At 41.4% G+C, this 27782-nt stretch overlaps 1 protein-coding gene and 2 long non-coding RNA genes across 6 annotated transcripts in view; all 3 read left to right on the plus strand.

Moving 5' to 3' along the window:
- The first annotated feature begins 286 nt into the window (after positions 1-286).
- Positions 287-13138, plus strand: ANP32E (acidic nuclear phosphoprotein 32 family member E). 4 transcript variants are annotated; one of them, XM_054806400.1, is made up of 7 exons: positions 287-604; positions 2505-2654; positions 3098-3220; positions 4380-4545; positions 6078-6235; positions 8218-8272; positions 10249-13138. In XM_054806400.1, exons 1-7 carry the CDS (start codon positions 551-553, stop codon positions 10314-10316), a joined length of 774 nt encoding a protein of 257 aa, XP_054662375.1. In that variant the 5' UTR covers positions 287-550; the 3' UTR covers positions 10317-13138. The 4 variants fall into 4 exon arrangements, with proteins under 4 accessions (XP_054662375.1, XP_054662377.1, XP_054662376.1 ...); XM_054806402.1 differs by having other exon boundaries at positions 6081-6235; XM_054806401.1 differs by having other exon boundaries at positions 300-604; positions 10252-13138.
- A 1158-nt stretch (positions 13139-14296) lies between these two features.
- On the plus strand, positions 14297-20374 carry LOC129197766 (uncharacterized). Its single transcript, XR_008574378.1, has 3 exons — positions 14297-15588; positions 17665-17778; positions 18437-20374. It is a non-coding gene; the product is annotated as an uncharacterized LOC129197766 (long non-coding RNA).
- A 516-nt stretch (positions 20375-20890) lies between these two features.
- LOC129197769 (uncharacterized) overlaps positions 20891-27782 on the plus strand; it is a 50880-nt gene continuing 43988 nt past the window's right edge. The window contains exon 1 of the long non-coding RNA XR_008574381.1: positions 20891-20969. This is a non-coding gene — a long non-coding RNA (uncharacterized LOC129197769). The remainder of the gene's footprint in view (positions 20970-27782) is intronic.

A 27782-nucleotide genomic window follows, 5' to 3' on the forward strand; every position in this document is an offset into this window, starting at 1 on the left:
CCACCCGCCCCTCCTGCAACGAGGCGTGCAAATCCCCACGCGTGCAAACCCCCACGCGTGACCTCCCCGCCACCACCACGTGCAAAGGGCGGGGGCGCGCGCGCGTCCGTGCGCGCCGCTCCCGCCAACCCCCCCGCGCGCGCACGCACGCACACACCCCCGCCCATTCCTTCCCCCCCGCCTTTAAAGGACCGCGCCGCCGGACGGGCAGTTCGATCAGCCAATCGCGCCGAGCCCCCCGCGGCGTCGCGGGGCCAATGAGAGGGGCGGAGGCGCGGAGGAAGCTCCGCCCCGGGGCGGGGGCGTGGCGGCGGGAGGGGGCGCCATGCGCCATGTCATGGAGGCTCAGTGTGCGAGCGGCCATTGACGGAGTCGGAGCTGCGTGCGGAGCGGGGCGGCGGCGGCGGCTGCCCGCGGCGTTCCCCTCCCCACTCCCGGTTCCCTCCCGGCGGCGGCGGCCGCAGCAGCAGCAGCGACCCCGCGGCTGGTCCTCTCCGCCGCGCCCGGCCACCCTCCCTCGCTACTGCGGAGCCGCGGGAGGGGGGGGGCGATGGAGATGAAGAAGCGCATCAACCTGGAGTTGAGGAACCGGGCCCCCGAGAAGGTGAGGGGCGGCGGGGCGGCGGGCAGCGCTCCCGCCTCTGCACGGGCGACCGCCGCCGCCTCAGGCCGCACGGGCCCGGCCCGGCGGCGCCGCCGAATCTGGGTCAGCCGTGGCGCAGGAGCCCCGCGGGGCGCGGGCGGCGCTTCCGGGCGCCGGCCCCGGGGCGGTGGGCGGCGGGGACTCGCGCCCCCTCCCTCCTTTCCTTCCTCCCTCCCCTCCTCGCCGCCAACTTCTCCCCGCGCCGTCGCCCCTCGCCCCCCGAAGTTGGCTGGGAAGGGGGAGGGGGTGCGGGCGGGCCCCCAACTTGCTCCCGCCGTTAATCCCCTCCCGGTTCGCCGCCTCCAACTTGCGAGCGCGACCGTAGTAAACAGGTCACGGTCGCGCCGAGCTCAACCTCAGCCCTTCCCTCCCTCATCTTTTTTTTTTTTTTTCCCCCTCTAAATTTTATTTAATTAATTTTGTTTTCCAACCTCCGCCCCCCTTCCCCACGTCGCGCTGCGTGGCGCGGCCGGCTCGGTCCCGCTTCGTCCAGCCGCCGCCCCGTCGGGTGCACGATGGGGAGAACCGGGGTGGGGGGGTTCCCCCCCAAACCCACCCACTTAACGAGAGCACGTGTGGGTGTCGTCCCGTGTCCCGTCCCTCCCACCCCCCGCGCACCTCCAACTTCTCGTTTCTTCAGAAAGATGAAAGAAAAAAAAAAAAAACTGAAAATTTGGGAGCTCACGTGCGCTGCGAGGCAAATGCCACCACTCCCCTCCCCGTGCCAGAGGCTGGGGGACATGGCGCGTGGGATGGCCCCCGTCCCCCGTGGGCACATCACGGACCGTGCTGCCACACTCGTGGCTCTAGCAGAGGGTTTTGCATCGAGGTCGGTTAAAAAAACCCAGCGCCTCTTGCTCGCCCCAGGAGTAAAGTCCAGATAATGTCGATACTGCCGTGTGGCTGACCCGACTCGCAGGGGATTTGGGGAAAAAAGTGCCCAAAACCATTCATTTCACCAAACAACTTGTGTTTCAGGAAGTTGTATCAGTGGCAGGTACCTGAAAAGGCCTCCGTGTGCTTTCAGCATGCATCTTGGGTGAAGCCGTGAAGGTTCCCTCTCTCCCCCCGGCACTTTTCTTGAAAACTTTATGCTTGTTTGGAGTAACTTTCTTTTTTCTAATGGAAAAATAAAATAATAGTGAGACTTGGAAGCTGGCAAACCGTACCACTTGGAGGTTTCTGCAGCAGTCTTAAAATGTTATTATTTAAAAGTGTACAGGGAAAAGGAAGAGTTGCCTTGTTAATGGTCTTTCTAATGAGTGGGATGTTCCGCTGTAGATAAAATAATTTAGAATTAATTGGCTGCTCCTTGTTACTGCTTCTCAAAGTATGCCACCTGTATTGATTATTTAGTTGTTTTAGTGGCTTTGGCAGGAGGAAATTATTTAATTTGACTTAATTAACCTGCAGGACTCACTGCTAAAATAATCTGGAGCCAGAAGGTTTAGGGTTCAGAAAGAAATTGAAGAGTTTGATAGGTTTGAATACGCAATTAAAGTTTAGAAACAAGTTAGCAGTTCACTCTTATACCAGGGCAGCTCTTACCCCAGGCGGTGATGGCACTATAGGAAGTTTTAATAAAAGTGTCCATCAGTAAAGTTTGGGGGTAGATAGCAGTTTTTGGAGAATCTGAAGCATCCTCAGAGGAAGGGAAACTGTTACATACTTCTTTTTTTAAATTGGCGCGTGTCAGTGATTTCAGACCACAAGTCTCGTCTAAATTGAAACCAAACACCAAACCAACAGATATTTAACAGTCTCCAAGTTGTGGTTTAGATGAAGTGTACAGGTTTTGGGGGTTTTTTTTTTGGTTTTGATGCTCATTAAACTGATGAGTGACTTGCCATCCTATTCAAAGGTGACCGAGTTGGTGCTCGATAACTGCCGATCCAGCAACGGTGAAATCGAAGGTCTCAATGATTCATTTAAAGAACTTGAGTTTCTTAGCATGGCCAATGTAGAGCTGACATCACTGGCCAAACTTCCCACGTTGAGTAAGCTCCGAAAGGTACGTAACTTGCACCGGCTGGCGAGTTTTGGGCATCTCCGGTTAATTGTGGCCAAATGAGGCTTGGTCAACGACTCTTGGGACAGTTGAATGCTTGTTTGTTAAAAATGTGAAGGTTGGCCGTACCTTGGGTTGGGTTGGACATCGCCGGCAGAATAAAGGTTTGCAGTGAGTTCTGGTATTTTGTATTCTCCTAACTTAAAATTTAGGTACCCAAAGCCATGAGATTTTAAGGACTGCTTTGTAATTCTCAAAATAGAAGAACTTTTGTGACAGCCAACTGTCACGCAACTGGTGCTTGTTCACTGGTGGGATTCTTCAAAGGTGTTTGGTTTTGTGATTAAATTGTTAAATTAAAGGGAGAATGATGAAAAATGATGCAGTCTGAATCGAATGGTAAGAAGCCAACCGTTTAATGACTTAATTTTTTTTCTGTGTAATAGTTGGAGTTGAGCGACAACATCATTTCAGGAGGCTTGGAGGTCCTTGCAGAAAGATGTCCAAATCTCACATATCTAAATCTAAGTGGCAACAAAATCAAAGATCTTGGCACTGTGGAAGCTCTCGTAAGTACGAAGCGAGAGGGGCTAATGGAACATTTCAATCTAATAAGTACTAATCAAGAATAAATGAATTTTTTTTGCAATGGAGTGGCACCAACTTGACTTTGAGCAGGTTTTTCAAGCACAGTATGGAAACAGCAAATGGGAGGCTTAAACTCATAAGAAAACATGCAGCCTGGTATGTTGTAGCTACTTCTGTTCCTTTTCAGCTGAAAGGCATGCAAAATGAAATTACTTTTCACCTGTCATATATATATTTTTTCTTGCCAGCTGAGGTGGAATGGATGCTGCGGTGTTTGAGGTTTGTCAGTATTCCAGTTGGTCCTGACTTGATTAACTCGATGTCATGGTTATTAGAGATGGTACTTGTAAATGTGCCGCTGTAAAATTCCTTCTGTGTTAGTGGTGGGATGTGTAGAATAAGAGATTTTTGAGCTTCTGTTTTGCCTTTGAAAGAAAAGCAGCCAAGTTATGTCTTGCTAATCCTCTTGTGTTCATTTATTAAGGTATAGTTTGTCTAATAAGCAACTGCCTTAAGCTTTTGTTAAACTGTGTAGCGATGAGGATGTGTGTACGAGAGGGTTGGGTAGGAGCAAACCTGGAAAGCACCAGCTGTTGGTCACATAGATGGAGGAAGAAGCTGCCTGATCTCTTCACCCACTTCTCTGATGATTTATTGATTTGTTTTAGGACTTTGATATAGACTGCGCATTTTTAAAACTGCTCATAAAGATTCATCTACTTTAATGGTGCTTTTTAACCCAGCAGTTAGTAGGCTAAGTCAAGCAATTTCAATGCTCTGTAGAAGAAACACTTTTATTTAGGTCTTAGACGCTTGCCAAGCCGTGCAGGTGGCTCGTTCTGTATGTGTGTAGTCCGAAAGGTGAGAAAAATCACCATTGGTTGTCTAGTCTTTATTGTTCGGAAAGCAAAATTCAGTGGTGTAGTTATAAATCCCACCAAGCGCCTCTTGCTTGTTCCTCACGAGAGGCCTGTAATTAAATTAGTCAAACTGAAAATACTAAGAAGGGATGGGGACAAAGTAAATTCTGTAGCTGGCTGTATGGTTAACTGTGCTTGGGCTGTGACTGCGCTGTAATTTGAAGTACCACATCAAGGAATGGGAGGGGAAAAAAACCAAACCCTTTTCATTTCTTTTTAGCAAAATCTCAAAAACTTGAAGAGCCTTGACCTGTTCAACTGTGAGATTACAAACCTTGAGGATTACAGAGACAGCATTTTTGAACTGCTTCAGCAAATCACATACCTAGATGGATTTGATCAGGAAGATAATGAGGCACCGGACTCAGAAGATGATGATGATGAGGGTAACTTCCTGAAATAAACTGTGGCTAGTAGTAGTACACTGTAATAAAGATGCAGATGTAGCGTGGGTTATAGTGACTTCTTGATGCACATTCTGTGCTCTTATTTTTGAAGCGCAGACTTGTAGAACTCAGTATTAACACACTGTGATACAGAAGGAAAACTCCTGTCAGAGGATTCAAGTGTTCTTCCAGAAGCCTTCGGAGTTAAGGAAATTTGAGTAAAGATATTGTTAGAAGGATGTAGATATTCTCTAAATAAGTTGTTGCCAGTAGTAAAGCACTTTGGTACTACTGAATGATACAAAGCAAGGGGACAAGCACGTTATTTTGGATGAAAAATTATAATTCTACCATTTTTTGTAACGGCTTGACTCCCATGCTCAAGAATAATACAATTTTTTGTTAAAAAATGTGTATAGTTCCTTTTGATCGGACCTCAGTTGTAGGCATTAATGAGGCAATTCCTACATCTTTTCCCATTGTTACCTGATTGAAAACAAAACCTGTAGGTTTAGGTTTGTCAGCGTGGCTACAAATTCTGCGATGATGTGATTGCAGGAGCAGCATGCCTGCTTTTCTTTAAATGTACTTAACAGATGACTGGCACAGTCAAAGCTGTTTAAAAAAAAAATAATTAAAAAAAAATCCAAAGTGTATTTGAGCACTGTTAGCAAATATGATGGGCTGCTGTTGTGATGCAGCGTCTTGTGTGTGTCTGCCTCCTAAATATCCGCACAAATGGCGAGATTTGGGCTGTATCTGTTCAACAGAGGTTTCTCGGGGTTTTTTTGGTGCATAAAATCGTTAGTTAGGAGCTGCTGTACACTGGCTCATGGCTCTTGGGCTGCTGCTGACTGCTCAGGCACAGCAAAGTTTGGAAGTCTGTGTTTAAAAGAACTCAGTGAAAGCCAAATAGTTGTTACTTGGAATGTGACAATAAACTCAATATTTGAAAATAGATGAATAGGTTATTAACTTGAAAATGAATTTAAGTGTTAATTCACCTTCTCATTTCTTGTTACTTGCTTAACTGCAACTGTGAAAGTGATTATATGCTGCAGACGTAGAAATGAAATGAGAGATCATCTTTTTGGAACTGTAGGTGTTTCATAGTTACTAGTAAGTGATTAAATAACAGATATGTGTAATATGTTAAGCTAGGTTTGCCTTTAAATATTTTAGGGTTTGATTCTCTAGAGAAGTCTCTCTTCCCCTTCCATTGACTAAATTTTCAGCTCCCTTGCAGGAGTTTGCATACATAGCTGCTTCAGGCGTTGAGAATTTTGCCTGAAGCTTGAGATGTAAAAGCATTGGTAGCCTTTCTTGGGGGGGGGGGGGGGGAGAAGATTAATTTCATTAAAATCACTTATTTCCCACGTGGTGCCTGTATTTAAAAAAAAAAAAAAAAAAATCAACCCAAACCCTTCTGGAAAAAAAAGTTACAACTAGCTTGACCTGGTGTATACAAACTTGCGTAAAGAGGAGTTAATGCAACTTGTAGTGTATATGTGTAAGTGTATCCTTCATTTCAGAAGGAGATGAAGATGACGATGATGAAGATGAGGATGAAGCTGGTCCTCCAGGAGAATATGAAGAGGAAGATGATGAAGATGATGGAGGTTCAGATTTGGGGGAAGGTGAAGAGGAGGAGGAAGTTGGGCTTTCATACCTGATGAAAGAAGAAATTCAGGTAAAGTTTGTAAATTCTATTAAATCCAAGAAATGAAGAGAAACGGCCTACACACCTCAGTGTTCCTTGAAACACATAGACACAGAGTATAGAAATGCAGGGTAGATGCCGCAAGATGTTTTGGAGGGAACGCTGCTGTCACCAAAATACAAAGCCTTGAATCGAATGTGAGCAGTGGCTGTCGGCTGTGAGGATGGTCATGGCTGACTTGACTCTTATCCCACCCCAGGATGTTGCAGGGCAGTAGAACTGCTCTGTTCTCTGTAAGCTAAAGCGCCATTCTCCCCAACGTTTTGAAACTGTGCGCTACTACCAATTAAATTGTCAGAATAGAAATCCATATTAAGTAGAATAAATTAATTTCTTTTGGAAAACCAAAGAAAATACCTTGGTCTTGTGAAAGAAGAGAACAAAGTAGCAACAAGTTACTGGTACTTCAAGTAAGATGAAACAAAGGAAAAGTCTATGTTAGTGCTGTAATAAATGCTGGGTTTTTTACCATGCATTCACTTGAAAATATTCTTATGGTGATGTTAAAGGATCTTTCATGTAGCAGTGTACTAAAGAGCAAGTGGAGGAGTATAAAGATAAGAAAATAGACATGTTTTACAAGGTCATGAATAGATTCTTGTAGATATAAACTGGTCATCCCTAAATGATTATTGGATAGAATAAAACCCAGGAGTCCTGATTTAGTACTGTCCTTCAACAGCTACCGGGGGTTTTGGAGGGAGAATGTACCTGATGTGGATTTTGTGTGCATGCCCGTGCAAACAGCTCGCACGTTTCAGATGAGAGTTTACTTCCTATCAGCTGCATTTTGTGTGGATGTGCGGAAAATCTTCTTCATTTTGTTCTTATAACTAGCTCTCGGATTTGCTTACAAATGTAACTTCGTTCCTGCCTTAATACTCTGAAGAGGTAATGGCTGTAACACAACTCATGAAGCTAAAAGTAAATAACTAAATCAGTTTTGAAGGCAAGACCTTAGAGGTAGTTCTTTGGAAAATGAACAACACGTGACTAGGAAGAATATCAGGAATTAATTGTGTGTGGTCATTAGTATTTGCATGTTAGGTGACTAGGAATTACTCCAGAGCCCTGAAAATGTTAGGGGAGCGCAGAACCGTGGCCCTTGGGTGTGGCAAAACCAGATCCTGAGTTTGTATTTTGCGTTCGTTTAGGTAAGAAACGGGCAATGTTTTGAGAGTTCTAGTTTGCTAGCTTTTTCCCTGTATTTTGGAAGATTAATGTGGAAAATTAAATCATGCGCCATTCTAATTGTAATGAATTAATCCAGAGTGTTTTTCAATTCCCATGTTCGAAGGGCAAACGTCAGGCAGGCTCTCTGATGTTTTCACATTGTTACTTGTTACATTACCCTTTGTATAAAATTTGGTATAGCAGATGGGTATAAATAAGAGTTCAGTTTGTCTTCAAGGCTTGACATGGTGCCAGTAGGGCAGCGATCTCGTACCAGTTTAATTTTCTGGGGCTGCTGATTGTTAATTAGTTTACATTTTTCAGCTATCAGCTTTGAAAAAAAACCTGCAACAACTTAATTCATTTGACATAGAAACAAGAATTTTGTGAAGATATTAGCCCTTCTGCTTTCTCCTCTTCCTTGTCCTTTAATGACAGTGGGTTCAAAGGAAAACTAAGCTGTTTGTCATCTCTATTTGACGGCGTGGCCTCTTCAGTTAATTTTGCAATAACTTGCTCTTGAGCTGGCATAAGATAGTGATAAGTGGGGAAAAAAAACCAAAGAAATGAGAATACGAGGCCAGATAATACACTGATTAAGCGTGCTGTAGTCGGCTTGACTGCCTGTCCTCGTACAGATGGCCGGTAACAGAAAGTAAATGTGGAATGTGACCTCTGAACAGAGTAAGTGGGATTTTCTGAATTTCTGCTCGGGATCAGCACGTTAGCAAAACTTAAACAAACAGCAATTTTAAACGTATTTCACGGTTTTTGTGAAGGATGAAGACGATGATGATGACTATGTTGAAGAAGGAGGTGATGAGGAGGAAGAAGGTAAGTACTCAAGTTATTAAAGTTGTGACTAAACCGATTGATTCCTTATGATTCTCCAGCTTTGCGAGTTTGGGATGTGCACCGTGGTGGCATAAATCACTGCTTGGCTGGTCTGTCTCTGAAGGTATGTGAAATATTTTAGGATTGGTTTAAGCAAGAACTCAAGCAGGTAGGAGAGTAGTGAAGTAGCTGAGCATGATTTGATATTTTTGTCTGCTCACTTGCAAAATAAAACCAAGGAGGAAATGACAGTTTTCAAAGTCTCTCGTTGAAGCAGCTTTCAAAAACAAAAGACGCTGCATCTCCTACACCGTTAGAAATTTTAATTTTCCAACATGGAGAAGGGACTCTTCTGTCTACCTTGCAAGTGTTATTTACATACATTTAAAAGACTTTGTTTCATGCACCAGAGGCTCCGCTGGCAAAGCCCTGGAAGCAGCAGCTTTATCGTTTCCCTTTATCGAGCTGGAAGTGGCCTCTCCAGGAAACCTTTCTACTTGAGAGGCAACTCCTAGGAGGCAAACTCCTATTTTTTTCTTTTCTTTCTAGTCTTTTTATCAATGATGGTAACTTCTTCATTTCATAAATGACTGGTTTGATGTCTGCCACGTGCATAACAGCCAAAAGCTTGCAAAAAAACCTAAACCAGTGCGTGTGGTTCATCCTGCTTTAAGGAGGTACAGTGTATTGAGTGTGTGTGGAAAAGCAGCATTCTTGCAGGCTGATACTATTCCTTTGGTATTTTGCAGAACATAAAGTTCTGTTTTCAAGAAGTGGGTTATTTCAGTATTTTTTTTTATAAAATAACTTTTATCTTTTGATAGTCTAAAAAGGACCTGCAAGAAGTTAAATGGGACAAACATACCACCTCATTCTTTTTTCATACCTTATTTGAGGTTTCCAGGCCTTCAGGGTAGGGACCAGCCTTATGTTGGAGGCTCCTGCTCTGTTCTGGACCCCTGGAACAGAAGTTGCTCTGTAGGCAGAAGGCTTGTTCTCAATTCACGTGCGCAGATATCAGCATCCTCCGATTGATGGGTGGATGGATGGGTGGCTTAGTTGTATGCATCTGTGTTCCACGTGGTAAGATTAAGACACCGGCTAGGAGGCCCCTCTTACTACTAGTCAATGGCCGCTATAATCCATTTTTAAAAATAATCAAGTTGCATCTTAAAATTAGCTGGCTCTTCCTCTGGACTTTTCTGGCTATGAGGCTCTCCCAGAACTTTACTTTTTTTAATCCCCATCTTATCTGTGTGCTTGGTTTAATAGAGCAGTTTTTGGAGATGTATCTTGAAAAAACTGAAATTTTGAAGTAGTAATGCTAATTCTTCACTTTTTGCAAATGCATCCTTCGAGTCTATTAAGACAACAAAGCAGGCGGTCAGGATGGCTAATTAGCCAGGAAATGACTGCTGGAAAATAAATCTATTAGATTTGGCAAAATTGCATTTCATGATTTCACCACAAGAGCGCACAGTCCACTGACTGAATTAAGCATATTTCAAAGAATCAGCTCAAAGATGTTTATGCAAGAGGTTGATATCAGTTTGTCATGGGAGAGAGAACGGCAATGTGTTTCACTTGGTATCTGCAAAACTGCTGGGGTTTGGGCGGGGTGTAATGCAACTTCTAAAGTTAGGGAGGTATAAAAATGTCATTTCCAATTGAGTTCTCAAATATTTGTTAACAGGAGCACTTTTTAATAAATCCATGTTGTCTTGGTAATTCCTGTATGGAACATCACAGGCTTAGCTTGAACTCAGCTTAATATGGCCTGCATGAATTATTCAGAGTAACGTAAACTGATCTTTTTTTTTTGAGAGCCATAAGCAACACGGAGATGTTATAGCAGTGAAAGCGTTAGTGACAAGCAAACAGTAATCTATTTCAATTACCTTTTCTACAAGTCTAACATTACATTTCTGATGTCTGAGCAGAACGTACTGAGATGTATGCGTACCTCTTTTCCTTAGCAGAGGGCATTCGAGGGGAGAAGAGGAAACGAGACCCTGAAGATGAAGGCGAGGAAGAAGATGATTAATTTGTTATAGACACAAGTAGGACCAGACTCTTAAGTTACAGAATACGCAATAGTGATTATGCAGATCTGTATGTCTCCATGTACCATAGATGTCCCTACAGAAGATATGTTAACTTTTTATAGGAGAAGTGTGGTTTTACTATTCTCGCCCTTTTTATCATTCCAAATAAGATACAATAGCCTGTTAGTGAACCTACACGTAGAAAACAATTTTCAGCCCTCTAATCACTGAAGCCATTGTCAAATTTATTCCCCCTAGACTTTTCTTTGGAGCTTTTTAATTTTATACAAGCTTGCTGTGTTGGTCATCATTAGCCCAGAGTTCAAACACCCATTTCCCATGGGTTTAATGTTGTGAATTTCCTTCAAGATTTTAAAGGTTTTTATACTTAAAAAGCTGAACTCAAAAATGCTATATGGCAAATTCCGGTCTCTTTGAAATGAGATGTTGACTAGAGTCTGAGTTTACCAGGGCTTCTATTTGAAATCAACGACTAGATGACACCTTTATTTCAGCTTTTTAAAAGGTGACTCCTGTAATATTTTTTTAAGTCTTCTATCCCATTTTGTGTGTTACAGTGTAAAGCCTAAGTGGGTTTCAGAAGATGATTTTTTTTTTCCCTGCTTGTTCAGATGTTCAGTGTTTGCTGGAGTATTCACTAGATACTTCCAAGGACGTATCTTGGCAAACTGAAAAGATTGTAATCCTTAAATTTTCTCCAAATTACGTAATCATTGCAGGTATTAACAAAAGCAAATAATCCATAGTTTTAAACCATTTTGCTAGAAGTCTTTGTTTAACTTTCACTCACTTTACTCTTGCATTGTCATTTTGGGAATTCTGCAACAATCATGGTGTTTGGCTATAAAATATATGCATTTCTAATGCAGAAGTTAACGGGTAACTCCTTCAAGCACATTTTTTTTTTTTCTTCAAACAACCCCCCCCACACTTTTATAGAATCATTGAAGGGGAAAAGATGAACATAAGTTAGTGTTTCTTCGCAGGTCACCTTTTAAACTTTTTAAATCTGGTTGTAGGCAAAACATTCAAGTTCATGTATACTACTAGTTAATAGTTTAGGGTTTTTTATATTGAATGGCTGCAGAAACTTGTTCCGTTGCATACAGTTGGTGGCAAGTACAGGAGACATGCGGACAAACTTTTTTCTAGCAGCCCGTTTGTGACCAGCAGGTCTTAATAATTCTGCCCCGTTGGATTCATGTTTTCTATTTGAGCCACTGCGAAACAAGTTCAAACATACAGCATTCCTTTTTCAGTCATGATTTGGATTTAAAAACCAGTAGTCTTGATATAAAACTAATTTACATTGTTTCACGTAGGTACTGAACCAAATATCACACACAGCTTTATTCAAGAGAGTTATTTTTATATCTGTCTTGGCTGACAATAGCTGCCATTAAACTGGGGGAGACACCATGGGTGGGGGAAAAGGGAGATTTCCTGGACCTAAGTCAGTCAGTCACCCATCGATTGGTTACCTGTGAATATTTAATAGGTATTTCACACACTAGCAGACTTTAAATGTGACTTCCAACTCTTAAATCAAGGTTAGATACTGCAGGGTTGAAGTTCTGCAAAGCCCAATTTCTTGTGTGTGTGGGTTGTTTTTTTTTCCCCCCAAATAGAGCCTTAAATCATAGTTTCTCATGTAGCTGTAAAGCATAGCCAGCCATTAAAGGCATCGGAATGAAACAAGTCAGGCAGATGGCAATATACTTGGAAATGAACTGACTAAATGGGTTTTGCGTTTTTTTTTAATGAATTATCTGTAAAGACACTAGAAAAGTAGTGGTAAAACTACATTTGCAACCACAATCTGAGTTCCTGTGTTTGTGTATGAATACTGAATGACTAGAAACCTTAGGTAAGTGCACATCCTATTGTGTTGTGGAGGCTCTGTGTTCAAGGCAGTTGCTTTGTGCTCAGCTTTGAGATAGAAAAGTGTGTTTTTCCCATCATTTTGCTTATTTTTTTTTTAGTCTCAGCGAATGATTGAAACCTATTATTTATAAGTATGTACTTTAAAGTACCTCATTGTCAGGATTTTCCTTAACTGTCTTTTACTGATGCATAGAAAATTAGTTTTAAATGAAAAAAAATCTATTTTGATGGATTACAATTCTTTTGGTCTTGTTTCAGTAAGAGTCCAATTTTGACATTGGATGAGCTAACTGGACAAAACCGAATTAACTCAGAAGGGGTTAGCAGACCTTCCCCAAGATAGGCAGACTTAACACTTCCTAAAAACAACTTGCAGGATCGTGCATCAGCTGCTACATCTTTAAATCTGAGCCTCACACAAAACTTAAACTTCAGAACTAACTTTGTCTTTTTCCTCAGTGTTACCATCTAAGTCTAGTTTCATATTTGTCAGCTTGGCATGCAATTAAACAGCATAGCATTTTTTTAAAAAAATAAGTAATACAGAGCCTCCAGATAACTTTTGAAACTTTTTTGCTTGGTGGGTGGTCTTTTCATGCAAATATGTAAGGGTGGGTTTTATATTTTGTAGAGGTTTTGTCCTATTTTAATGCTCTTTGTATGGCAGTATGTATATAGTGTGTTTTGGTTCCTTATCAAACTCTTTCCTTAAACTTTGGAGTAACTGATTTTGTGCAACTGTGTTTTGAATAAAGCCATGACAGTGTTAAATTAAAGAAAACAACCCTGCAGCACTCTTCTGATAATTTTTAGTTGTAACAACACATGTTTCCTCCCCATGTGTGCTGTAAATTTTAAATTAAAAAAAAGTTTTCAGACCGAATTATTTCAAATAAATTGAGACTATTGTATTGGATTACTTCTTTTAGTATGTACAGCTGTGGAGAATGCGGTATTTCTTAAGGAATGGAGTAAGAGGTAATTGTTTTTTCCCTGTTACCTTTTCGTTATTGGGAAACCTGCAGAATTGTGCATCTTTCTGGGGCTAGAACTTGGATTTTATGATATTCTAGGTCTTGGTAACGTTGTCATGGGTGAGGAAGGATGCTACAGAAAACCCAAAATGATGTCTGGATTTCGAGATGAGTTTTTAATGTAGAAACAGTGTTGGAGTATTGCATACTGTATAAATCCCATTTGGGTGTAGCTGAGTGATGCAAGTCTGGCAGAGTCTTGAGGAAAAAAAAAAGGCAGAATTTTCATTTTTCTATCAGTGCTGACTTGGTGTACCCAGCAGCCCAAGCTGCAAGTCTAATGCTGTCCTTTTTGAAACAGCTGTGAATTACTCCTCATTCAAGAACAAAGTTTAAAAAAAAAAAAGCAGCTTCTCCTATACAGGTACACCTAGCCTTGTTTTTTATTTTGGGATTAGTCCAGCATTCTTGGCAAAAATCCCTTGGATGCACTTGAGAAAGCTAGTAACTAAACAGGCTTTTCTACTAGATGAGTGATTAGCCAAGAAATGAGTGGCGGTTTTCTGGGATTTTTATTAATTTTTTTTAAGTGTGAGGAGGGATTGCCTTTCCCTCTGAAGCCCCATCTTGGCCACTCACTCCGTATTTGCCCACTGGAGTGAGACCAGATGGGGAACCTGAGCTTTAGAATTGGTTTTAACAGATGTTTAGTCTACCTTTTGGGGATACTGGTGGGTTTATGTGAAATGAAACCAAGCTGTTCCAATCTGGTACGTGCGTGGCAAAGGAGAGGAAACTCAGTGCTGTGTAGGCATGTCTTCAAAATCAGGAAAAACTTGAGGCGTGGGCTGATGGCTCTTGAGCTCATTCTGTTGGGAGGCGAAGCAGCTTGTTGTGACCTGCCATAAACCACCTTTCTCCTCAGCAGTCCCTCTCTGGTTTAAAACATGCCTCTGCTGCTGCAGAAGTCATCTGTCCTGCTCCTGGAGGTGAGATGCTCTACATGTCTGGCAGATGTGCTCGTTCCCCACCCCACAGCCAGGCCGGGATGGAGGGAAGCCATGCCACTCTCCAAAGTCTATAAGCACACCATGCTGCTGTCCTCCATTTTGTCGCAGTGAGGGGAAACCCTACTGGCGGGCGGCCGTGTGGCTTCCTTCCTCATCCTCCTCTCGGGAGTTTTGGTCTTTTGTTGCCCCTTCTTTTTCTTTCCCGCCCCTTATCTCCCCCTTCCAGTTGTGCTGCTTCCCCTCCCCTTCCTTCCTCAGGGGCAGGGACGCCTCATGAGGTGAGCGAGTGCCGGGCTAGCGGCGCGCGACACATTTCCGCCCCCCCCCCCCCCCCAAGAGCGGGAAACCGTTAGCCACGGGGTTCCTCGACCCCCGGTAGCAGGGGCCGAGCCGCGATCCCGCCGCTGATTGGCTGAGATTTGCCGCAGTTCCGCCCCTCCGTCGGGACCCGCCTTCCCGCGCGCGGCGGGGGCAGCTTCTCCCCCCGCCTTAACGGTCGTTCCCCAACGGCTCCTCCCGCCTCACGTTCGGCCCTTCAGGGCGGGAGGGGGGGCACGGAGAGAGGTGAGGGGAGGAAAACTTCCCTCCAAGTGCCTCATTTCCGTCCTAAAACAGCTTCTGCCTTCTTCCCCCCCCCCCAAGAGAGGTTTTCCCTGTCAATTTGGGTGAGTTTTATGCCAGTGGTGGGTGGTGAAAAACCACAATGTGGTTCCAAGTCCAAACAGAGAAAATACAAGTATAAACCCTAATCCCAGAGGTTTTTTTCAACATCATGCATGAGAAAGCATAAGTTTAGCATTTTGGTACAAATACTCAGCATGTAAATATGAAGAAGTTCTTCCTTAGTTAAAACATGGTAGCCAGAGAACTCTTTAAAGTGTGTTTTCAGGCAGCTTGTCCTGCAATGTAGTTCAGGTGTTTGATTCCCCCAATTTGGCCTGCTCTCCCAAGGAAACATGGCACATGCAGGGTTACCAGCCAAATTTCCCCTTTTCTCACCTTCCCCACAGTAGCTCTCCCATAATTTCAGGTAAATCTGACAGAGTCCCAGTCCCAAAAGGATTTGGGTACCTTTTTTTGAAAGCAGGTGCCTGAGTCAAGGGGAGCAATCGTATGGGTGCTCCCGCAGCGGGAAGGGGTAATTAACTCTCTGTTAGACAGCAGGGCATGTCTTTGAATGCAGGATTCTGGAAATCTGGTTCTGTGAGTCGTGTTTCTCAGGAAATTCCTGTGCTGTTGCCTCTGCAGGTCCTGTCAGGTGCTGGGGAAGACATTGCTCCTGCTTTACACGTGTCTAGTAGCAGATGTCACAACCTTCCTGGTTTAGACCTGCCCAGGACAGACATCCTTTTCTCTTAGCACCTATTTTAACCCTAGTGCAGGTAAGACTTAACAAAAGGGGTTTCTTTCATCTGTATTGTAACCGAGAACTATCCCTTGCCGTTTCCCACACCTTCCAAGATGATGAGTTAGCCTTTATTTTCCCTTTACTCCCCCAAATGAAATTAGTTTTTAAAAAAGTCATACTGTTGAGGATGTAAACCCATGAGGGTCTTTCAATGTCTAGCTTTCAGGGAGTATGCTTCCAAGTTTCTTCTGTATTTTTATGTGATAAAGGGGAAGCTGACATTCTCATGTAATCACATGAATTCAGGAATTTGGACTTGGAGAAAAGTGTAAAATACTATGAGCTTTATGAGGAAGTAATGAGAGTTATCAAAATGAAAACTGCCACATTCAATGGTAAACAGAGTACTGTCTGTTGATTTTGGCAGCAAGAGTTGCTGTATACTAAAAAAAAAACGCACACCAGTTTCACTGATCATAAACATTACAAATGTCTGAACCAAAGAATGAGATCAGTTTAGAAGTTATGAGATTAACATAATTCTTATTGTTTTTACTTCTCTACTGATTTCTGAGTCTCTTGGTTGTGCCTGAGTAAGATTAGATCGTATTGTAAGTACACACTCATCCTCTCTATTTGTTGTTCATCGACCAGCAGGACTGACACAAATGGAGAGTCAAGGCAAGCAGCTGCCCTCGGGTAGCAAAACGTATAGGATGGGAACAGAAAAAGTCAGTGACAGCAGCTGCTTTGAGCAGGATGGCAGAAAATTTGTTTCTGCAGAGCACAGCCCGGGGCAGTGAAATTTCTGGTGTTACTCCTGTTGGGAGATTTTTCACATGAGTTACAGCTTTATCTTCTGGGGAACACTCATCTGCTTTTTAAACTTTAAAATTTGTGTTTCTGCTTTGAGTGTGTGTCATTTAAAACAAAACAGCAAACAAGCATCCCCTAAAATAATGGAGGAAACCCTTTCCTTATGCTTCTAATTTAACTGCCAAAACTGAGAGAGAATCCAAAAATAAATGTACGGCCACAACAACAAACCAAAAGAAAACCACAGTCTACATAAAGGCTGGGAGCTCTTGGCACTGAGGGAAAGGATTCTGTTCTAGGAAAAAAATTACCTCAGACTTCATATTTGGTTTTGCGTTGGAAAAAAAGGAGGTATTTTTCTTATATTAATATGTTAAAATGGTATGTTTGATGTGCATTTCCTTGTGCGGTAAAGTTAATTCAAACACAATAGTCATATGGATGACTGAGTAGCAGCAAATGAGAGTTCCTCAACTCCTCCTAGCTGAAGCGTTAATAATTTCTGTCCGTTAAAACTGAGCTGTACAAATAGCCCTTATGCAGGTCCTTGGATAGGTTCTTCAAGAACTGCTACAGGTACACGGGGTGATTTTAGCCTGGTCTGCTCGGCAGAGTGTAATTAGCCAGTTCTAGTTCTGCCTCACTGGGCCGTCCCTGCATGCCCTTTTCATGCCTAGAAACCGCAGTGCCGTGTCACAGCTGTCCCCAAGAGACTCACAGAAGGGGAGGAGACGCAGATGCACGTAACGGACATTGTACATCTGAGATCTTGTGAGATAAGGGAAAATGAAAGAAAAAAAAGAAACGGTCTCTGTCTAGACATGAATGATACCTCTGTGTAGTCGGTGGAGTGTGAGCAGCTCCGCCAGACAGCAGTGCTTCACATAGCTGTTTCCGTCAGCTATGAAGGGAGTCTGGAGAGCCTACCCTCCACAAACTAAAGCTATCCTCACTAAGTAGTCCTCCGAAGTGGCTGCTTCATATATTAAGATATTTTTATTGTTGATTTTTCACCATGGTATTTAAGAGTAAAATTCTATTTTGCTATTCTTTCTATGTTTGCTTGATATCGTGGTTTTAATTAGCTAACGCATGATAAGGAACACAGACTACAGGGTAACATAAAATATTCATATGCTTTTTACGCAAATGGTTTTATCAAATAATTGCCAAAAAGGAATTCATCTCAAAATATTATTTGAGGAGTTTGGGTTTGGTTTGGTTTTGTATTTTTTTTACATTTTAAGTTATAGCCTCATGACAGTGTTGTTTTGATAGTAACTTATTTTGGCAGAGGAATTGTGGGCACCATGGAACCTCCAGAACAATAAAGAAGTTAGCGTGATGATGTCTGAGATCCTTAGCTCAAACCAGCACTGCAATATGTAGGAGACTATTACCTCTGAAGGTAAGATCATGCGCAATTAGATGCAATTACCAAACACAAAACAAAGGGTAGTCGTTCTGGAGTGTGGAACAAGCCCAAGGGATGAAATTCTGAGACTCTCTCAGTACTATCTCAGTATCAGTTGACAAATTTAATTACATTTGTATATTTGTTTAAAGCTGTGTGGTAACTTTATTATGATAAACTTTTGTGTGATGGTACGTTTCCTCCGATACGCTCATGAGCAAAGCTTTAGAGCAAATCCTGAAGGAAAGAATAGTCAGAGAGGTGGGGGATACAAAGAAAATGGGAAATTTTGTCACATCCTTCTCCCTTGGGAAAATATCTTTCATGGGAATACTGGGGACATGCAGAAATAATGTTTAATTAGGAACCTAAGATTGGAAGGCAGCTCCTGGCTAAAATCATATTGATATGAAAATGTCTTTTTAATACATTTTAGAATCGCAGTTTTTTCTTGCAGCTTCATCACAGTGATGATTCGTAATTGTTCTTCTACTTAAAAGTACGCTGTGGTATTTCTTCTCTGCTGCTGTTTGTTCCTAACGAGCCCCCATATTACCACAAAAACTATTATTAGTGCTGAAATGAATTACTTTGATAGTTTGTGTTTCTGAAAGCTAACAAGAATATTTTCTTCAATCTATTCTTTCATCAGTATCACTGTTTGAGGATCTACACAAAAGGAATTTTCAAGTCTGATCCTACTACAAGTAATTCATGCCCTATTTTGTGCAAGAAGTTATAAAAACAACGTGATATTTAAAAATACCACAAAACCAGCTAAACTTTTTGCTTTTAAAAAGAAAAAAATCGTCTGTTTAATAAAAATGCATGTATACGCACGCACTCATAGGTAGCATACTCATTACATATCAGCTCATAGGTAGCATACTTCTTAGCTTCAACTCTTTACGAAGTATCTATGAAGATAAGAACATGAGGACTGAGACAGTTAAAAAGTACCCTGGATGTATTTTAAAATTTAAATCTTTTATTACACATAAGTTACAATAATCTAAAAACATTAAGTTGAAAGAAATTCTCATTCTTCAAACTTGAAGGTATCTTTGTAAAGTTTAGCTTTTTTCCCCACATCTCCATTTCAGCCTGTAGCAGAGAAGAAAAGGAAACTTACTGTTTAATTTCCAGGAAACTAAATCATTAGTTTGTTTATTAAGAATCAGTATTCAGCCAGCTAATGTCGTTCATCCACGTGACATCAAGTTACACACTGTTAAAGTCAAATATTTGAACTTTCTTACTGTTTAATGTACTTTAAGTATTACTGAAATACAGTTTTGTTTACTGACTTCTACAGTTAATTTTCACATGTGTGTATATATATATTTTCACCCTTCTCAACATTCATCCTTATGGGCTTATTAACAATACATTTTACAGTAGTTGAAGTTACTTGCGTAAACTGAACAAAAACCCATTTTAAAAAGTTGTAAGACCACGTTATTACAAGGGTCCTGGGTCTTATGGCTCAGTTTTATTTTTTTAACAGACAGGCTTCTGATCTCCTTTACAGCTCTGTAACTTTTATCTGGCTTTCTGACTCAGGTGTTGTCACTGGAAAATAAACACACACCAGTAGTGAGAACAAAAGGGTGACATTTCCTGTATAGGTCTAAAATAGTTGCCACACAGACCTGTGTCAGAAGCTGAATTTGTGGTGATCTGTTAGCCAGCGTGTGGTGTAGGTGGACACATACTGCCCATGTTCGCTGTTGTAAGAGTCTCTAGGCAGCGTATTCACATGGTTAGTAAAAGTGGGCTATATAAAGGAACAATATTTAGTATAAAGGAGCGGTGGTTAGTATTGGCCAGAACACAGAGGTACCTCAATGCCAAAATTCAAAGAGAAAAAAAGAAACATTACTAATATTAACATGAGTAAAGTAATTAAAGCTTAGTTAAGTCAGGATATACCATCACATGCACACATAATAATTCTTCAAATCAAGAATGAATTGTTCCTCAGTGGACTGACCAATTAAAAAAATTATAGATGACGTGCTACCAATTCCATCAAATTTCCTTGATTGGAATTTGATTTTCATTGGACACCTTATCGACATTTTGCTCATAAAGCCAAGCGTCACATACCTAAAGGAGACCTTGTATCCAAGAAGCAGCTAGTTAGTGGTTCTTCTTTTATGCAAAGCCCACCAACTAACTCAAGAGGAGTCCTGCAAACAAGGAAATGCTCTGCAGCATGGTATCTGAATAAGAAGAACTTCTGATATCTACAATTTAAAGTTCTTTATCTGTGTAGCGTGTAGGTTAGTAAATATTTTAAAGCGTGTTTTCTAGATGAGGCATATCAAGTGGACTTGCCTAAATGAGTGATGAGACCACACAAGAAATAATTGTCAGGAAGGAGCTGGTAATCAGGAAGTCGTTAAACTACACTGCATTATCAACTAACTTGCTATTGTTAAAGGCCCAATCGTGATTTTTTCACTTGAGGAGGTATCTTATGAAAAGATAAATTGGAATTTTCCTCGCCCCAAAATCATTTGCTTTATCACAGTACACACTATTAAACAAGAATCAAACATGAAGAAGATGTATCCATTCCTCTAAATAAAAGTTCAAATGATATGAAATCTACTTCGATATCAGTGCTCTTGTTTCAAGATAGTGATTTACATTTTAGTACTTTTAATTATTTTTAATTGCATATTGCAAAGTCATTTTCTTCCATTACGAGAAAGCATTTTGCATAATGTTTACTACCTTTCTTGTTCCATTTAAAAGTTGGCAATAGCTTAGGAGAGTCCTGGTTAATTATTGTCAGGATAGTGAATAAGTGTAGTTCCTTTCAAATATACGTATTATACACACAGAGATATACAGATTCTTTTAAAAAATATGTGTGTGTATACAATAAAAGGTTTTTGTAAGTGCTTGCAAGCAAACAGGTACCTGTCTTTCTCTAAATCATCAGAGAATAAACTAATTTTCCTCTGATGGATTCTGTAAACTCTGCACACGATTCAAGGGCTCAAAGGTGAGGTCAGTCATAGAAGAGCCACAACCAGAGCCAGTTTCAAATGATTAAGAAAACAACTTCAAAGAAACTGAAGACAGAGATGTGGTGAAAGCAACAACAAATTGTTTGGGGAGATGTGGACCTGAGCCACAGAAAACGCTCTGCAAACCAGATGGGGCCACAGGAGGTAAAAGGTCACTTGGTTGGCACCAAACGGTAGGAAAGGCCCAGATCCGACAGCAATTTTGTAAGAGGCTGTTGGGGAAGAGGCGAAGCTTTGAGGGGCCTGTTCCTTCCTGCACCGACCAGTCTGGCCTCTGTCCCCCTCTGCGATGTATCGAGGTCTGTTGTGCTGAAGCAGAGTGTATGAAAGGGGTCTGTTTTGTGGGCCGGCCCACCCAGGATGTTCCAGGTCTTTAATTCTCTTCCATATGTAATCAAGCTATGACTTTTTAATGCTAATTATTGGGTGTAATCACACCTCCTGTGTACATCCATCTAATCCTCCTGCTGAAGTTAATACAGCTCTGAAAGCTTAGATTGTACCTCTTGAAATACTTAAAGCTTTTGGTGTTAAAGATAAATGCATGTGTTTGGGGCTTGCTTTCTTTGAAGCACAGACTTCTTGGGATAAAAATGTTTTCTCTTATGATCTAATGAGGGGTATTTCCATCTCAATTGATGTATATCGCCAGGGGTAGTAAGGTTGCTTGTTAGTGAAATCTCTTACATTAACATGTTACACAAATTTCCCTGAGAGCGCCTCTCTTTTTTTTACGGAGACATCTAGAGTTGCTCCTCATTCAAATCACAGGTCTGAACAGACTAGTTGTACCTTTGTAAGAATGAAGAGGGATGGAAGGAGGAGTATTGTATCTCTGCTCTGAATTTCTGAATAGCTGTAGGCTTAAATTTCTGCATAATTTCTACATTAAGATTAAGCATTTTCACTACAAAGAAGATTCCAGGAACATCATACTACTGAAAAGCAAAAATACTTCCCAGAACAAAGTGAGGAATCATGAAGATAGCAATGTGAAACGCCCACTGAGACAACCGTTTAAATTTGGAAATTCTTGCTGGGTGTCTTTTACTGCAAGTCTTTTGAAGTGCTTTAGTTGCAACTTTTGCAAGTTCCCCAAATAGAGTCTCTTTGTCCTTTCTCTAGTACACCTGAATTTCTAATTGTATAGAAAATGTACTTTCACTAGGAATCAAACATCAGTTCTATATGCAAGGTTAGTGCAAATATTGTTTGCTGTGTAGAAGGGAAAGATGTATTTTAGAAAGAGGGAAAGGTAGATGACGGGGAATTGAGAGCAAGACAAGTTCTCTTTACCTGCTGCAAAGAAGAAACTGCACCGACCTCTTTGTGAGGGCCGGGTGCTGAGAGGGAGTGGAACTGGGAAGTCCCTGTGACATAGGTGTGTGCTTAAATGTATAGTTAATACTAGTCTAATAGAAATGGACTTAGTACTCTGTTCTGAAGTACTAAGAACCTGCTTATGTCGTTGAGTGAATCTGCCCCTAAATGTTAGAAATTACTCAGCAGTGGGTAGGATTTAGATCAATGTGCTCGTAGTTATTTATCTTTAATCTGTGTAGTAAGTGTTGGTCGCACACTTAAAGTTGAGGCAATGGAATTACTCATGGGCAAATGACAATTCAGAACAGCTATGCATAATTAAGAAAGTGAAAGCAAATACATTTATGAAAACTCAATTTGCTTTTACAAGCAATTATATTCATCTGGATTTGTTATTTAAAAGATACTGGGTTTAGAACATATGCAAAACCTGCCATCTCTTAGATGTTTCCAACGTGGCGTAATTAAAAAAGAAGGAACTCAAAAGAACACACAAGGTACAGAATTTTTACACTCAGCTACAGAATTTTTGCTTCATTTCCCCAACTTTTTGTGATGATTATTAGCATCTCCACAAATACCAGTGGCAATTCAGCAAGTGTAATGGCAGCAGTGCCCAGAACCAGTCGTCTTCTGGCTGGAGTAAATAAATGAAAAGCTTGCATGGAGGTGCAAAGACAAAGACCAGGTCCTGTTGTCTTGCATGCTCCGAGCAGCAATAAAACTGACCAAATTAGAATCACTCGAAACACCATTAAGAGCTGTACATTGTAAATTCCCAAATCAGATGCAGTTCTGCCCTGTACTGATGGCTCCTAAGTTCAGGAGTCACTGTCACTTAGGAGTACATTGCATCACGCTCTTGCGGAAATAACAGCTGTCAAAGAATACCTAGTGGTGCTGTGCTCTGGAAGGACAGAACTGAAACTTTGGGTTATGTCCTGCGACACTTGAAACTATATCAGGAAACATCTCTTATTCTGTGAAAATGCACGGGAAGGCACGATGGAAGAATCTCCTTTCTCTTGTTGCGGAGTGACCTCATCTGGCAGGTGCCTGGAATGGTGGTAGGCCCTGGGACCCTTCCACGCCTGGAAGCGGTCAGTACGCAGCCTGCTGACAGTGATCCTCCTGTCGTCCTGAAACCGTGAAAATGTCCTGATGGTTATTCTTGAAGCAGGTATTACTGATTCTGCTTGTAGGCTTGGTGGGCTTCCAGGCACCATAGACAGGATCTGGCCCCTGGTTTAGGAAGAATGAGCACTAGAGGGCATCATCTACACAACAGTCTGACCAGGAACTAGCTTTGTGCTTGGTAAGGGAGAGAATCACAGACTTGTTATCTTTGAGCTATCTTCTGACTGTAAAGGGGTCAAAATAACTCTTTAAAATGGCATATTTTGGAAGGTTCTGGACTCATTAGCTGCATTCATTTCATTTCATTAAACTTGATGTTGTAAGGGTGAAAATGCAGCAAAATAAGTAGCATGTGCTTCTATCTGTAACGATGCTTGAAGAACTCGTGGTGATCTTAAAAAATTGTTTGGTTTCACATAGTAAAATATACAGAGTTTCCACAATGCTTCTTCTATAACCCGTCTTTAACAACATTCAGGAGTTATAAATAACAGGTAATTATCTTCCCCTTCATTAGGAAACTGTGATAGAAGGCTGCATTCTAAAAATATTTATTGCTTCCCAACTCACTTCAGGAGCATTTGTTTGGGATGAGAAGTTACAAGATGACTTCTTAGCATGTAATCATTTTTGGAGTGCGCAAGCTAGGTGTGATAGATTCTGAAAACTTAGCTGGTTAGAGTTGACTTTCAGCAGGATTCTGACAGCTGAGCTCACCAAACTTGGGGGGTTTTATTTTTAAAGAATATCATGTGTCTTGATCTATAGTGTCAGACGCAATAAAAGTGCATAATAGGAAGTGCAGAACGGAACAGCTGTAAGGATGATTTTACTTTTTTTTAAGCTGGCAGACAAATGGCACTTGGTCCAGTGTCCTCCGTTCTTGCCAGCTGAGAGGTTAGCCACCAGAAAGCACTACTTTAGGGAACAAGTGGGGCAGTGTGCGGTGCCTGAAAGACCTTATTCATCTAACAGCCTGGAGGAGCTTGTACTACATTGTCTGGTATGCATTAGCTTTGTGAAATTAGTACTCCAAATTTCTTACCAAAAAAAAAAAAAAAAAAGTAAGTTTGTCTACTCTTCTACATTCATTCTTCTAAATGAACTGTCCAAAATATTTAGTTGCTGGTCTGTCATGTTTAGGACTTGCACACCACTGAGGCCACTGGCACAGTATTGTGGGGAGGGTGTTCTTGATAGTCTAGTAAAAATATAATGCTACATCAGAATTTGCCTCTTAGGTAATGAAAATTCAGCCTACCTAAAGGGGAGAAGGAAGAATCTACTGTAAACAATGATGCTCTTTCTGTTCTCTGATAAAACATTTAAGGTGAACATATTATATATCATTTAACCTCTGCACTTCATAGCCTAAGAATAAAAAACCCCACACCTACAAAATACTGTAATTATTGCACTGCTTTATAATTTAACTTGCCCTTGAAAGGGCAAAAGCTCTTCTTGGCATTATGCAGGTCATTACTCATGTGCTAGTGGTTTGAGGATGCTTTATTTGTAGCACAGTTCTTCTGAATTAAAGGGGACCCCCTAAAATTCCTAGGTACACTTGATGATAAAAATCCCCTCTTGGATTAGTACAAGGCTGACCCTGTGGGCTTGTCCTGCCTGTGAATGCTTAGGTAACCTGCCTGCTGGGCATGCACTCTGCTCACTGAAAGGATAGTAAATGCAGAAAAATCTAATTCTTTTTCCGCAGATACCTTCTGAGTTCTTAGTAAATCTTCTACAAACAGAATTTTCCTTTACTAGCCTGAAAGGTTCGTAGTGGTACTTTTCTTTCCAAGGCCTTCCCTTGTTTTCAATTCCTTTGCCCCCAGCCCCACTTTGTATCTTACATACATACATAGAAAATGGATCTGGTCTTGTGGGAATTGGCCTAATACCTGAGATTGTTGGGTTTGGGGGTTTGTTTTCATTTCAGTTTTCCAAGCCAAAATATTCTGGGCTTATCACAGTTTGTTTAGTTTGTTTATCATGATCTTATCATTATCTTACCATCATCCATGAAGGACAATTGTCCTTACCGTATTTTCTGGCCAACACTCTTCTTATCCTATTACATTTACTAAATATAGAGGATGATTTCCTAAATATACAAGTAACAATAGTAATGAATTACATCCTTTGGGCCAGAGTAACCTCTGTAGGTTGGATCTGGTCCTACAGCTAACTGCTTTATGTTTCTCTAATTACATAAAGCAGCTCTACTCTCAACAGATTCAGTCGCTGGTGTATTTCTACCTGCCAGGGAGCCTCCCCAGGAGATATATAGCCTCTTTCCTATCATCAGCTTTCTAAGCTTTCTGGTGCACGGGCTAATTATTGGGAAAATGGAGCTGTGGCTGGAGTAACATTGTACCATAGTAATTGTAGCAATTCCTAATCTGCCATTGCTCTAAATGAGTCAGGAGCCAGTCCCCACGGCACAACACAGCTGCAGCTCAAAATCTGGGCCATAATGCGCATGCTAAAATAAGATAATCAAATCTTATGCTTAGGGACTGCTGGTTTCTGGGAGGTATTTCTCCTCTCCCACGTCTGTGAGCAGCATTACAAAATGCATGTAGTGAGCTGTGGGTTACTTTGGAGCATTGAGCAGGATGCTAGACTAGATGCTGAACAATAATTGAGTGCAATAATGAGAATTTTTATCGAAAGGGACAGCACCTACTTATCTTGAACACAACTAAAGTGATAAGGTTAATTATTGGCCTCTGTTGAGAAGTGCCACATGCTGAGTTATCAATCTGTCTTCCTAGGTAGCTGGGGTTTTGAGCATCAACACTATTTTCTGTCACACCTGGGAGTTTCTTGGCAGCTTCTTATTCTCCTCCCAAGCTGGACTTACGATGCTTATTTCATAAACTCTAATGAAATCCCAGTTTGGGGTTGTATGGCTGCAGGCCATAGCTAGTTTGTTCTCTTTTCTCTTGCATTGTCATTGAATTTACTTGCTTTCTCACGCAGTCCTGACCCTAGGACGGTGGCATTTGTACAAGTGCAAGAATAACAAAGTGTTTGTGCAACAAAGGAGCATGCAAACAGAATCCCAACAACTGGGTCAAAAAGGGTTCGGTTCAGTGGATGTGATGAACTTGTAGAATCCTGTACAACTGCTCCATTTCTCAAACCGTCTGCCACCCCTCTCCTCCTCCTCTCATAGCTTTCACATTTACTGGGGATGCAAAAACATGGGCGTGTGAACCACCAAAATGGTTGCAGTTGTAGTCAACAGTTGCAAAACTTTTGTTAGTGTAAAGTTGAGGTTCACAAATACACCAATTCCTTCAAGTTCAAGGCTGTATTTAGCACAAATTCAACAGTGCCAACAGTTCTCTCAGCAGTCTGTGACCATAAACAAACACATTTTTGTTCGCTCTATCTTTAAAAGCAGCAAACATAGTCTGGAGATATTCAGTCACTTGGTGTGGTCTGTGCATCCCCAGCCCTGCGTCCGTTGTGAACAGGAAGAAACATTTTTCAGGAGGTGTCCTTGAATCTGGCTCTTCCCTTTCTCCTTTGTCCACTAGCGTCCAGATTTAATTAATTTTCCAGGCATGTCGCAAAGTCCATCTGTTTTCTGTGGGCTTTTGGGAAAGTGGCATATCACAATGAGTGTTGCCAGCTTTCACAATTGTGTTATGAATATTGTACTAATACATCTCAAAATCGCAGCACCTAGAGTCATGTGAGTGTAGGATGATTTTCGCTATCATTTAAGAAACACATCCATCAAACCCCTTTAAGCTTTAAAGGAAAGCATGATTCTAGGGCATTCTTAAATGCACAAGAGGCAAAAAGCATTCTGACAAAATCATAAAGACTTCTTTTTAAGCCCCGTATTTTCATTGGAAACTGATTTAGGGATTTTAACTTTTAAGGCTGGCTATACTGCTGGAAATTTGGAATCCTAAAGTCTTAGTATGTTTGGGTTTACTTTCTACGGAATAGTTTTGATAATTAAAGTGGCTGCTGCTCACTTTGGTCAAACCTCAGGAAGCAGCTGTGTTTTGACCCCACACAAGACACAAAGTATGTTCACACCTGTGAACAGGCGACTTTCAAACTTACATTAAAAGTAGACGTTTTAAAGAAAGCGTGCTTAATGGAAAGTAGAAAAATCACCTGTTCACAGTACTGGGATTGTTCTTTTTGTGTATTTCCATTGTCATTATTAGGATATTCACAAAATCAAGGTTCCCTTTACCAACAGGAGAGGCTGACTAGGCCCTGGCTGGACCTAGGAATTGCTCTATACAGAGTGAAAAATAGAGAGAGGAAAACAGAAGTAGATGAGGAAAACTCTGCTGACTCTCTAGGCATGATTTTTTGGTAGTGTGTGGGTTATTTCATTTTGGGAATAACACGTAAATGGTTCAGTGCAGACCTACAAGTATACTGCAGGCATTTTAAAAGGACAGTAGCACCCCTGCATCCCCAAAGTATTTCAGCATATCTGATAGGGGAGCTATCAGT

This window comes from Grus americana, chromosome 29 (genome assembly GCF_028858705.1).
Source record: "Grus americana isolate bGruAme1 chromosome 29, bGruAme1.mat, whole genome shotgun sequence".
NCBI lineage: Eukaryota > Metazoa > Chordata > Aves > Gruiformes > Gruidae > Grus > Grus americana.

Excerpts from the sequence above, each read along its gene's own strand:
- ANP32E (XM_054806400.1), top strand. The coding sequence starts at position 551 with ATGGAGATGAAGAAGCGCATCAACCTGGAGTTGAGGAACCGGGCCCCC. Across the intron at positions 4,546-6,077 it reads AGAAGATGATGATGATGAGG|AAGGAGATGAAGATGACGAT; the intron begins GTAACTTCCTGA and ends CCTTCATTTCAG. Across the intron at positions 8,273-10,248 it reads AGGTGATGAGGAGGAAGAAG|CAGAGGGCATTCGAGGGGAG; the intron begins GTAAGTACTCAA and ends TCTTTTCCTTAG.